Source organism: Chanodichthys erythropterus, chromosome 16, assembly GCF_024489055.1.
Source record: "Chanodichthys erythropterus isolate Z2021 chromosome 16, ASM2448905v1, whole genome shotgun sequence".
Taxonomy (NCBI): Eukaryota; Metazoa; Chordata; class Actinopteri; order Cypriniformes; family Xenocyprididae; genus Chanodichthys; species Chanodichthys erythropterus.
In genome coordinates this window covers 8,204,802-8,218,782 of record NC_090236.1, presented here as the reverse complement: position 1 = coordinate 8,218,782, position 13,981 = coordinate 8,204,802, and the positions used below count along the sequence as shown (strand labels likewise).

The 13,981-nt window shown below is 35.5% G+C and overlaps 1 protein-coding gene across 1 annotated transcript; it reads right to left on the bottom strand.

Annotated features, from left to right (window-relative positions):
• Positions 1-955: 955 nt before the first annotated feature.
• On the bottom strand, positions 956-11,382 carry klf6b (Kruppel like factor 6b). Its single transcript, XM_067363350.1, has 5 exons — positions 11,245-11,382; positions 9,418-9,914; positions 6,473-6,953; positions 2,775-2,898; positions 956-2,689 (listed from the first exon to the last, which is right to left on the bottom strand). Exons 2-5 carry the CDS (start codon positions 9,517-9,519, stop codon positions 2,638-2,640), a joined length of 759 nt encoding a protein of 252 aa, XP_067219451.1. The 5' UTR covers positions 9,520-9,914; positions 11,245-11,382; the 3' UTR covers positions 956-2,637.
• Between the last annotated feature and the right edge of the window lie 2,599 nt (positions 11,383-13,981).

Genomic DNA, 13,981 nt, shown 5'->3' with positions numbered 1-13,981 from the left:
ATATATATATATATATATATATATATATATATATATATGAAGACTTCAGATGCAAAAGCCTCTAAGTGCCATCTGAAATTTTCTTCTAAACTTAGTGTTTTTATCAGGCTGCTATGTTTTAATTTTAGTATTTTCACTTTATTGGCAATTAATAGATCCTTTTCATTACCGTTAAAGTGAAATAACTGAACATAAACATAGGAGCCTGATAAAAATTTCACAAAACAAAATTTCACATGGCACTTAGAGGCTTTTGCATCTGAAGTCTTCATATATATATATATATATATATATATATATATATATATATATATATATATATATATATGTATATATATATATATTACATTTTTTTTTTCTTAAAATATCTAAAAAAAAGAAAGGTTTGAATGTCTTCACTTGAATAATCGTTTTTTGAACAAATCCCTTGAATGAATGATTCAGTGACACATTTTTAATATCGCCACCAACTGAAATCTGACAGTCTTATTTAAGTGAGTGTTTGAAAGAATTGTTCTTCCTTAGTGTTTTTGTGTATGAGGGTGGGTCTGTAGAGCATGTTGTTCATCTCACTGATGTCTATTTTAAGTTCATGTAGAGGTAAAAGTCTGTAAAACACTCCCATGAACTTGCAGTACTGAACATTTATTGTAACATTGAACAAAGTGCTTCATATTTTGGTGTACACTATGTTCCTGTTCCAGAAGAGTCTTTGTTTACCGTTTCCACACAGTCCTCCTGTGGATCTTTATTGTTGTCTCCGATACAGGATCCCTTTTTGATCCCTAATGCGTGATGTGCAGCAGTCCAGACCTGGAAGAATGGAAATCTGATGTGTAATCTTTTGCACATTGTATAATAAAAAAACTACAAAACAGAAGTTTATAAAAATCATTTATTATTGTTTAAGTATAAAATGTATTTACAAAAATAAAATAAAAATGTTACACTATATTGCTGCTTTATACTGTATATAGATATGTTTTTAACAAAGAAAACAAAGAGCAAACAAAAAGTACCATTGTTTACAATAAAATGTCATGTTAATGATCATGGTATACAGGAAATTGAGGGAAAACAAGTCAAATTTCAAACTATTATTCAAATAGCATGAAACAAAAGTAAAATGTTTTACATTGTTTAGCTCAGTGGTTCCCAACCACATTCCTGGAGTACCCCCAACACTGCACATTTTCCATGTCTCCTTTGTCTGACACACCCATTTCTGGTCTTGGAGTCTCTGCTAATGAATTGATGACTTGATTCAGGTGTGCTTGATCAAGGAGACATGCAAAATGTGCAGTGTTGGGGGTACTCCAGGAATGTGGTTGGGAACCACTGGTTTAGCTCATAACCTTTAAAAATCTTAATATGCACATAAAGTATTATCAAGGGATAATATTAGAGTGCATATTAAATTCCCCTAAAGATACTGAATTCCAGTTAGACAGTAACAGATTTCATATTATCATTCCCTGAGTGAACACCCTCGTCTCTGCAACACCTGCAGGGCTTTAAACATCTGGATGAAAAATGCTAGACATCATGTCAATCTGTACTCACAGAAACCAAAAATTGCCAATGAAAGGTCCTGATGCATTTTTTTAAAACCACAAAATGACAACATACTACACAGTAGCAAATTCAGTTCCTCTCTTTATGTAACAATCATTTAATAACACAATTCAGACATTTCAGTCTTTATGACACAAAATATACAATTTTCATCGATTTTCCAGTTTCATCCAATGGATCTAGGCTAAAATTTTACTTTAATTGGCCAAAGTAATTCTTCTATTAATTGGCCAAAGATGAAGAGGATGATTTTAAGGCACTAATACGAAAATCTTAACAATTTTGTTGCTTTGGTGGTTAAAAAGGTTTTATTGCCAGTAATATCAGCACAGTGAATGATGAACCTATAACTGAGGGATAAAGCAGATCATTTGCTAACTATACACAGCAAAAAACACTTTTATTACTCTTAAATATGTATTCTTATAACCTACATGGACACACACGTAGCTGCTCTGGATAAAAATATTTCAACTGCGCAATAAAGCAGAGAGTTTTCAGTGTGTTAATGCAAAGTGTTACTTAAAAATAAAGCTTTATATTATATATATTCTAACAACTTTGGTGCAGTTTTTTTTAATATATATATATATTATATAATTTCTACAAAATACAAAGTAGTTTTTGTGGTGTGGATCATTTTCAGTACAGAATGGAAAAGCAGGCCCAGATTTTAATATGGTAATATATGGATTTAAATATGATAAAATATGTCAAACTGAATTTTTTTCTGTGCGGACCATGATTTTATTTTTAAGGCAGAGTGAAATTAATACACTACAGTTAGTAAAGCCTGCAAATATGTTAACATGTATTTAGCACCAGACTTTCTGCATTGTCAATGCATTCATAGCTATGCTATAACTTGAATCAACAAGTCAAATGTCACCAGCATGGGAACAAAATCTATTACCCTTTTGCTGAAAACATAATTGGCAAGAAGGTGCAACACTGACACTCAGTGAATACATAGAAAACCAGCTGTGCTGGTCTTTGGCATTTTCACACACATTCTGTTCATTCTTGTGCTGTACCAGTGTATCTGTCCCTCACTCCTCTCATTCAGATGTGTCGCTTCATGTGAAGGGCCAGATGATCAGAGCGAGAGAAACACCTGAAAGAAGACATAATGATTAGGTATAGCTCCAAATCTGTGTTTGAAACACTGTGTCAGATCACACACACACACTCGCTGTCACCTGTCGCAGTGGCTGCATTTGAAGGGTTTCGCTCCGGTGTGTTTTCTGAAGTGCCTTGTCAGTTCATCACTTCGAGCAAAGCGCCACTCGCAGCCATCCCATGAACACCTGTACGGCTTCTCACCTGCAGGGGGCGAACAAACACATGACAATACTCACTATTAGTACCGAAGGTCTTATTTTCAACATAACATCGCAGCATAGGCTAATTCAGGGCCTCCCAAAATGGGGTCCATGAGTTGATGAAAAGCGAATAATTACTTAGTTCATAATAATGTACAATTAAATCAAATAATTTCAAAATAATACAAAGTAAATCACTTACTAAAAAGAGAAGAAATATTTTATTTGTTAACCTGCATGTCATGTGAAGTGATGGAATAAATATACAAGTATTATTGCATGTAATGTTATACAATTAACTAAGCCATATTTACTTAATTGAAAATTACTTAAAATGCAATTGTTTTAATTTATTGTCAATTTATAATTACTTTAAAAAGTATACATTAAATATTTAAAGTAGTTTAATTAGTTAATAATAATAATAAATAATAATAATAAGTGAATCATGAATCAATTTGAAGTTATGACACCCGGACTTGAATCGACTCGAGGTGTGTAAAGATTCCCAGCCCAATACATTTTGTATAGACAATTAAGGAGTTGTTATAGGTAGCTCCACCCACACTGAAATCTCATTGGACTGTAGTACAGATCCTCATGTATATTAATTAGCAGGTCGGGATGAGAAGAGATTGGTTGTGGAAGTTTAGAAACTTTGTATATTATATGACAAATCCATCAAGATTTATAAGAATACGATACTACCATCCATAATCAAATTAAAATGGCTACCTTTGTGAATAACTGCTGGTGAGCCAAAAAGTAGACCCTCTGTCTTGGAACAGTTTAAACTTAAAAAAATATGGTGCATCCATGTTTTTATTTTACTGCACACACTCCGAGAAAATAGTAGAGGTGACAGTAAAATCAGATTTGGAGCTGATGTAAATTTGGGTCTCATCAGCATAAAAGTAATACCCCAAACCAGATTCCCTAATGATTAGCCCCAAAGGAAGCATATAAATGCTAAACAATATAGGACCGAAGACAGATCTCTGAGGGACACCATGGCCGTCCAACTTCAGATTTGTTGTTTCCCAAAACAACAAACTGAGAACGATCAGTAAGGTAAGATTCAAACCATTTAAGCACAGTACCAGTGATACCAAGCCAACTCTCTAGTCTATTTGCAGGACGGAATGGCACAATGTGTCTAATGCTGCACTCAGATCTAACAAGACCAAGATGGTTCCATAAAGAAACTATAACATCCATGGAAAACTTCCATTGCACACAAAGTTTTTTTTATAGTGCTATAGTTGTTCTTTTAGGTCTTTACACTAAGAACAAAAATTGGTCTTTTAAGAAATCTTCTTTGGGGAACCAAAAACTGTTCTTTTATGGCACTGTTGCGAGAAAAAAAAAAAAAAAACTTTTGGAATTGTTATTCTTAAAGATGTAGGACACACATTGTTATTGTGTCACCTCACCAATTCTTTAAAGGTTTTATTTTTAGGCTTTTGTCACTTTGTATTTAGAGGACATTTGAAAACCAACAAAGAATAGTAAGCCCACATCTACAAGATTTTCTTTGATGTGATCTAGATTTCATGATCTTTATTAGTTATTAGTGAAGTCAGTACATTTTGCAAACATTTTGAGATTGCATTCAAGATGAACAGTGTGAATACGGTGTTGTAATCTATGTTCCTAGAGTGTATGACAGCATCATGAAGAATGAGCATTTCAAGAATGTGGGGAGTCACCAAACCACATTCACACAAACATTTGCCTCCAGAGGAGGAGGAGGCCACAGCCGCCTCTGCGTACTAAATATTCAAACAGTGAGCGTTATGCAACAGCAGTGCTGCATGGGAATCAGTCTGTTATCATTTTGTGAAGCTTTAACCCTGACATATGAAATAACAGTTTTGAATTGGTACAGTATACTGACCAAAATATTAGAAACTATCTAATACAAGTTTGCATGTGTTTTTTGTTGCGTATCATACTTGAAACATCAAATAGTATGATAGAGTGAGAAAATGATTCTTTAGGAAGAAAACTTTGAGGTCCAAACTTAGCATAAATACACAATTTGGTGAAGCTAATGATATTTATATGGCCAAAAAGTAAGATTAAATTAGCTTGTAAAACAATGAGATCTCTATAACAGTATAGCAGACTACTTACATAAAATGCATATAGATATCTCTATATATTTTATGATGAAAGCTCTGTAGTTTTTATTGTGTGAGCAAACATAATGCAATGCAATATCATTGATGATAAGAGATGTACAGATAAATGTTCCTCAAAAACCTAATGTATCATATTTGATGCTCATATTTTACCATGATTTTTCTGAGAAATGACGTATGGATAATCTAGTAAACCTAAGTTGCATCAGTCCAGTTAATAAGTGTTAATATTGAAATATTATTAACTATAAGTTATTCTTACATTCGCTTTATAAAGAATCATTAAAGATTTCACACAAAAATTACACACTAAAAAAGAATTGTTAGTTTAACTTAAAAAAGTAAGTTACCTGGTTGCCTTAAAATTTTGAGTTCATTGAAATTAAAAATTTGAGTTAAAGGTGCAATATGTAATATTATCTGTCCGCTAGAGGTCGCTAGAGGCTCTGCGGCTGCTGTGAGACACTGTTGCACACTGCAGTAATATAGATCGATTTTAAAATATATTAAATGCTGGATGGCATTTACTGTTAATAAAAATAAAGCTGCATCTGATTATGCTATGTTAGCTACTTGACAAAATAGTGTTTTTCTCTGAGGCATGGTAAAAGCATGATACTTGCAAAAAATAAAGAAAATTAGATTTAAACAATAAGACTAAACATGATGAGCTATATAACAATAATTAGTTTTCTGTCAATAAATATATCAAAACAGTTGTTCCCTTGTCTATTAAAACATGTAAATATTAAAGTGTCTTTGGTGTTTCCATGGTTTCTACAAAATAAAACCGGAAACCGAGGGTAACGTATGACGCAACTGACAGGCGACTCCTCACACGTCCCGGAGCTTTGGTTAAAATTGCAAATTTCTCACGATTTACAAATAGTTGCAAACATTTGGGATATTCTAAGTACTCAAGTGAACAAAATATATAACACTGGCCTAGTGGTTACTGAATATTTTACTGCAAAATTCTTACATATTGCACCTTTAATACAATGAAGGCAATTGGTTTAATCAACAGAAACTCAAAATATTATGTTATCTGAACCAAATTAATTATGTTGATTTGATAAAATATTTTTTTTTTTTGATAAATCATGAAAATCATTTTTTACAGTGTACTAAAAGGCCTTTTACTTACTTAAGTATAAACTATCAATCAGATGACAGAAAACATAAAAGTTTGTGTGCGACAAGATTTTCAGCAAAGTTTTGATCATGTGTGTATTTGTATATAAAATATGATAAAGTAGGCTTTATAAGGTTTGGAGTAGTTTTAAAAATGCTTTGTAAGGCCGATTTATTAGAGTGACTTACAGCATGATCCAAATGAGAGAAGTTTTGTTTCCCAAAGCTGAGAAACTGTTGTGGCAACAGTGAGTCAAAATACAGGTAGGATTATAGACCCTCATAGAAACTGCTTACCGGTGTGCGTGCGTTGATGTGCTTTCAGGTGAGAGCTCTTGGTGTACACCTTCCTGCAACCATTGAAGTAACATCGATGAGCTCTCCTTCGTCCTTCGGGTGACACATCACCTTTGACCTCTTCCCCTCTCGCCTCCTCTGCCTCTTCTTTAACCTCCATAGGAGTGAGTGAGGGTGAGGAGGGCGGCGTCGGTGGCGTGTGTGGGGTGACATGCTGCTGCTCGGATCCGCTGTGACCCAGTGGGTGAGAGAGCACATCAGGAGAGGAAGTGATCTTCTCACAGCTGCCGATTAAAGAATGGGAAGAAGTAGACATCCCGCCCTGCCTGGGGATGGAAGCATCTGGTGGAGACGAGCTCGCTCCAGTCCCACAGCACTGCAGAAACTGGTTCCACAGATCGTCACATTCGCACACTGATTTCAGATCAGCTGCAGAGACGTAGGGCTCGTTCTGCAGATAGCGCTCAAGCTCAAGACAAGTCTGTAAAATACAAAAAGGGCAATCAGTGACGAAAACACCAACCAGAAATCATGCCCAGAAAATTCTTAAATGAAATCCTGTCATCATTTATTCACTAAGCCTGTATGACTTTCTTCTGTGCAACACGAAATTTAGCAGAATTTAAAGGTGCTCTTTTCTATACTAATAAAGTATAAAAGCACTAAAAATGACACCTTTACCTTACCATAAGTAGTCCATATTCAAGTATCAGTCAATAATGGCTTAAAGGGTTAGGTCACCCAAAAATGAAAATTCTGTCATTAATTACTTATCCTCATGCCGTTCCACAGACCTTCGTTAATCTTCGGAAACACAAATTAAGATATTTTAGTTGAAATCCGATGGCTTCGTGAGGCCTTCAGAGGGAGCAATGACATTTCCTCTCTCAGGATCCATAAAGGTACTAAAAACATATTTAAATCGGTTCATGTGAGTACAGTGGTTCAATATCAATATTATAAAGCGACGAGAATATTTTTGGTGTGTCAAAAAAACGAAATAACGACTTATTTGTGTTGGCCGATTTCAAAACACTGCTTCAGGAAGCTTCAGAGCATTATGAATCAGTGTATCGAATCATGATTCGGATCGCGTGTCAAACTGCTGAAATCACGTGACTTTGGTGCTTCGAACAGCTGATTCGATACGCTGATTCATTATGCTCCGATGCTTCCTAAAGCAGTGTTTTGAAATCGGCCATCACTAAATAAGTCGTTATTTTGATTTTTTTTGCCGCACCAAAAATATTCTCGTCACTTTATAATATTGATATTGAACCACTGTGCTCACATGAACTGATTTAGATGTGTTTTTAGTACCTTTATGGATCTTGAGAGAGGAAATGTCATTGCTCCCTATGCAGGCCTCACAGAGCCATCGATTTCAACAAAAATATCTTAATTTGTGTTCCGAAGATTAACGAAGGTCTTACGGGTGTGAAACGACATGAGGGTGAGTAATAAATGACAGAATTTTCATTTTTGGGTGAACTAACCCTTTAAGACCTTCGTTCATCTTCTGAACACAAATTAAGATATTTTTGATAAAATCCGATGGCTCATTGAGGCTTTCATTGCCAGCAAGACAATTAACACTTTCACTGCCCAGAAAGCTACTAAAGACATATTGAAAGCAGTTCGTGTGACTACAGTGGTTCAACCCTAATGTTATGAAGTGACGAGAATACTTTTTGTGCGTCAAAAAAAACAAAATAATGACTTTATTCAACAATATTGTGATGGGCAATTTCAAAACACTGCTTCATGAAGCTTTGAAGCTTTACCAATCTTTTGTTTTGAATCAGTGGTTCGGAGCACATACCAAACTGCCAAAGTCACGCCCCCCAGTGGTGAACCATTGAAATTTCAAAACATTTATCACATAACAAAGCCTCCTTTACTGAAATCATGTGACTTTGACACACGCTCCGAACTGATTCGAAACAAAAGATCCGTAAAGCTTCATGAAGCAATGTTTTGAAATCGCCCATCACTAGATATTGTTGAATAAAGATTTTCTTTTTTTTATTGCGCACAAAAAGTATTCTCGTCACTTCATAACATTAAGTTTGAACCACTGTAGTCACATAAACTTACTGAGCCATCAGATTTTATCAAAAATATCTTAATTTGTATTCCGAAGATGAACAAAGGTCTTACGGGTGTAGACATGAGGGTGAATAATTAGTGACAGAATTTTCATTTTTGGGTGAACTAATCCTTTAAATTTCTGTGTATTCCTCAAATGGTACATATGGCAATTTTTTAAGTGTTTTGGAAAAGTATAACTAGCCCTGATAAATCCTAGATATGTATTTTTATATCAAAGTTATATACACTACTGTTCAAAAGTTTGGGGTCAGCTTCCACAAAAATATGAAGCAGCAAAACTGTTTTCAATATTGTGATACAAAATGTTTCTTGAGCAGCAAATCAGCATATTAGAATGATTTCTGAAGGATCATGAAACACTGAAGACTGGAGTAATGATGCTGAAAAGCATCAATTACATTTTAATATGTATTAAAAACACTGTTTTTTAAAATTGTAATAGTATTTCAATATATTGCGTTTTTTAACTGTAAAAGAAAAAAAAACATACCGACTCCATACTTTTGAACTTTATCATCTGTCAAAAAACATACGCGTATATACTATAGTAGCACGAGAAAGTAAAAAGAAAAGTAATTCAGATTGACTTTTTAAAGTATAATCTCTTATCAAATTCGGATAAATAATAATATATTAGTTATTATTTTCACTTAATAGCGCGTCATGTCATCCACTTCAGTTTTTTAGATGTGTTGCTTTTTATCCCCTTTCAAAACTAGACGCAAAACGTAAGCATAGGAAATCTTATATACAAATAAATCCGACATTAAATCGCATCTTTGCTTTTATTACACATATGGTTGTTAACGGGTGCTTAACAGTACGTTACCTACCTGTTGCCAGTACTCCTCTAAAGACGGTAGTGCGGACAGGTATCCCGTGTCAAGGACACTCTGTAGCTCCTGGAATATACTGCACATGGGAATAACATCCATATCCCTCCCACGAAGAACTGTCAAACCCAGCTGGAAATACTGGAAAAGGCAATTTCCCGCCGTGTCTTCATGCGCGGACGTCAGGCAACAGTTTGTTTGTCTTTAGCGGACGCTCGGCTGCACTGAAGCGCTGCAGACTTCCCATTTCAAAACAAGCGAAACACGTTGAGTGTCGTCACCAGCGGTGAGAGGACAAATCAGAGGGTTCTGCTAGTGACTCGCCCACAGTTTCAACTCCACCCACTGGGTGTGTCTGTCCGCTGATCTGCTTGGTGATTGGTTATCCGTGAGGCTCTCTGGGTGATGATTGGTGGGTTGTAGTTGGCGCTATTTCTGGGGAGGTATATAAACAGACCTCTTTCACTGCCATTGAGGAAGTAATATTTGTGGTAAGCCTATTTCAACACACACAAAAAAGAGAGAGTCATATTTGAACAAGTGTAACCATAGCTTTGTTGGCAAGCAACATAATAGGACATTTGACTGAATATAATTGTATAGTGCATAAACAATATTATAATTATGTCAATTTGAATCATTTTGCAGATGCTTTTTTTATTGTTAAGCAAATTTAATAAGTGCTATCTTTCTGATAAAGCATATTCCTGATATGTGGATAAAAGAAGAGGTTTGGGAGGCTGAGATTTAAAAAAAAATTACACAAAAGCATGATATATCATGCAAGCTTGTCCAAGTTTTCATGCTTTATCCTCTTAACTGTCAGCCCCCATTTTTGAGCACAGAAATGAAAATGCACTATCCAAACTTAAATGGTTGTAATTCAAGAATGCTTTGGAACACAGAATGTTGTATTATAGAATTCTGTAGTATTCCAATGTATTTGGAATGCTCTTTTTAATAAAGGCATGTAGCTAATTATTGCACAGCACTTAAAAAAAATGTGTAAAAAAGTTATAAAGTTTATGCACGAGTATTGGAACACGAGTGTTTACCACCGGCATTCGCTGTGTCGTGTTAGTGGATTCGTTATGTCGGACTCACCGCAGGTAACTCATAATCTGAAGTTGTTACTCCTGTCTCCTGACAAAAACATTGCATGTGGTTGACCAGCCAGAGGGCCAATCGTTTATGCGATGATCGCGTAAACGATTGGCTGATGTTTTTAAGGCCCTACCTCGTGCACAGATGATGTATATTAATATTATTCCTTTCAGTGCACCTAATAAATAGTCTTTAATCAGTTAGTAAAGACAGTTTCAAGGAAAATTGCAAAAATGTATAAAACAAAACATCCTCTTTAGCACCTTTAAAGCATGACCCTGCATGTAGTACCTGCAGAATGAGCACTAATTAGCCAAAATTAACTATGTGCAAAATTATACCACAAATACACAGGAAAGTGGTTTCAAATTATGTAAAGGTGCAATGTGTAAATTTTAAGAGGATCTATTGACAGAAATGCAATATAATATACATAACCATGTTTTCAGTTATATAATGAATCGTTATGTTTTTATTACCTTAGAATGAGCCATTTCTATCTACATACACTGCGGGTCCCCTTACATGTTAAGTCATTATTTTGCACCCACCATTTTCTTGACTGGCTTCTCTCTACTGTCTCAGACGAGTGTTGGCCAGCATAGCTTCTCTATTCTCAATTCGCAACCCCACCGCTAGATGCCGCTAAAATTTACACACTGCACCTTTAACTAATACTAACTTTAATATTAAAGGTACCATCGAATTGAAAATTGAATTTACCTCGGCATAGTTAAATAACAAGAGTTCAGTACATGGAAATGACATATAGTGAGTCTCAAACTCCATTGTTTCCTCCTTCTTATATAAATGTCATTTGTTTAAAAGACCTCCGAAGAACAGGTGAATCTCAACATAACACCGACTGTTACGTAACAGTCGGGGTGTACGCCCCAATATTTGCATATACCAGCCCATGATCGAGGCATTACAGAAGGGCAGTCAGTATTAACGTCTGGATGTGCACAGCTGAATCATCAGACTAGGTAAGCAGGCAAGAACAACAGCGAAAAATGGCAGATGGAGCGATAATAACTGACATGATTCATGATATCATGATATCATGACACAAAACAAGGTATTTGGAACAATGTCAGTTACCACACAGATCTTGCCCCCATTGACTAGTATTTATTTTTCCTATAGTAGTCAATGGAGGGGTGAGATCTTCCACACTCTAAAAACTGCTGGGTTAAATATGGACAAAACCAGGGATTGGGTTGTTTTCACCCAGCCATTTTTTTCAACCAATTTTGGATTTATTTTTTTTAGCCAGCAATATAGTAATATAGTAAATGGCATGTTTTTACTCACCCCCAAAAAGGGGCAAATTTGTGGGGTATTTTTAAGATTAAACTTGACCAGACCAGAGACTTATATTACATCATGTGAAAGAGGGCATAAGAGGTGCCTTTTAACCCAACCTGCTGGGTTTGTCCATATTTTACCCAACTCGGGTTGTTTTTAACCCAGCATTTTTTAGAGTGCAAATATCTTCCTTCGTGTTCAGCAAAAAAAAAAAGAAACTCATACAGGAGCTACTTGAGAATGAGTAAATGATGACATAAATTTTTGGGTGAACTATCCTTTTAAGTTTACCCTAAAGCAAATGTACTGTATTTTATACAAAATATATATTTTAGAAAATCATTTTTACTCTAAAATGGCTATGAAATCAAAGCCATATGTCTAACCAAGTTGTGTTCCAAATTTGAAGTTGATATCACAAAACAATTTCCTATGAGACTTTGTTTAGGCGTAATACAAAAAGTAAAAAACACCATCCACCATAAAACGTGCAAGAAGTAAATAAGGAACTGCTTGAAGCAAGCTAGTGGTTTGCTGGACGCTAGACACTACTTCCGCATTTGTCCACGGCACTGTTGTCATGTGGTTTCTACGTCAGTAAAGGCGGTAACAAAGGTAACTGACGTCATTGACAGGCGACTGCACTGCCCCGTGTCACTGTTTAGAATGGGAATTTTCTCATGATTTACAAGTAGATGAAAACATTAGAGATATTGTTTGTAATCAGCTGGACAAAATATATAACACTAGGCTAGTGGTTTTTGGATATTTTACTGCAAAAATTTTACATATTGTACCTTTAACTTTAGCTTTTTTAAAGTCTTATTTGTGAGAAGAAGGGATTGACATCTAAGTCGTTATTCATTTTTCCCGTCATATGAGGTGGATGGATCATTGAGTCACTGATTTCAATGATTCTCTGTGTCTTCTGAACTGGATCAGACAGATTTTTGAGCAAATCGTTGTGTCAAGTGATTCCCTGAAAGGATCTGCTTTAAAATAATGATTTTGAATAAATTACAACTTTAGTTTCAAATGCATACAGAGCCACAGGCATTGCATTATTCTGCGCATGGCATATGTACACCCAAAAATGAAAATTCTGTCATCATTTATTCCCCCTCAAGTTGTTCCAAACCTGTATAAATTTCTTTGTTCTGCTGAACACAAAGGAAGATATTTGGAAGAATGTTTGTAACCAAGCAGATTTCACCCCACATTTATTACCATAGTATTTTTTTCTCCATACTATAGTTGTCAGTGGGGGGTGAGAACAACTTAATGGGGGAGTAAATGATGACAGAATTAAAATTTTTGGGTGAACTATCCCTTTAAGGGTGTAACATTCGGTTAATGTTCATCATCAGTGCTACAGCAAACAATCTGGGGTGCGTTTCCCAAAGCGAACTATGGTTGCAAGTTCCGTCGTTACCAATAGAGTTCAATGGGACTTACGACCATAGTTGGCTAACGATGCTTTCGGGAAACTCACACCTGAACAGCAATTGCGTGGAGGGCATTTGAGGTGAATCAGAACTGAATCAATTTGTAATGTCTGTTATTGTGCTTTGCACATTCATAAAAGCCTTGGATTAGAGACACTGCTGTGAGGATTACTGAAAGTAAATAACTGGAAGCATGTACACAAACCTGAACACATACTTTTTTTTTTTTTTTACCTTATTAAACCACTGCGGCATGACAATCTGTTTACAGTTGTAAGCTTTCCGCCTTATCAAGGCCGTGTGAATGGATGCACGTTTACACACACATGCACCAACATGCACATACACACAGGGAAGGGAGTGTGTACAGTGGTGGTGACTCATATTTTCTGTGATTGCACTTGCAGTGTTTGTGTACAGGCTCTCTCTCTCTCTCTCTCTTTCAAGCTTTTAGAGATGTAGTCTTTTGCAACATACTCAAAATTACAGAGACTGTTTTCATGGTAAATCACGACAGTAATGGGAAGACACCAACAAGCACATTTGTTAAAGGCATAGCATGGCTGTGTCCAAAATCGCCCCCTGTACCCTCATTTACTATTCCCTACATATCCACTTATATAGCTCATTTAGGGTAATACTTGACGTTTAATTTGAATCTCAGCAAACTGGCAGCTCCAGTAGTGGGATGAAAGATTTATCTTGAA

Excerpts from the sequence above, each read along its gene's own strand:
- klf6b (XM_067363350.1), bottom strand. The coding sequence starts at position 9,519 with ATGGATGTTATTCCCATGTGCAGTATATTCCAGGAGCTACAGAGTGTC. Across the intron at positions 6,954-9,417 it reads TAGAGGAGTACTGGCAACAG|ACTTGTCTTGAGCTTGAGCG; the intron begins GTAGGTAACGTA and ends TGTATTTTACAG. Across the intron at positions 2,899-6,472 it reads ACATCAACGCACGCACACCG|GTGAGAAGCCGTACAGGTGT; the intron begins GTAAGCAGTTTC and ends CGCCCCCTGCAG.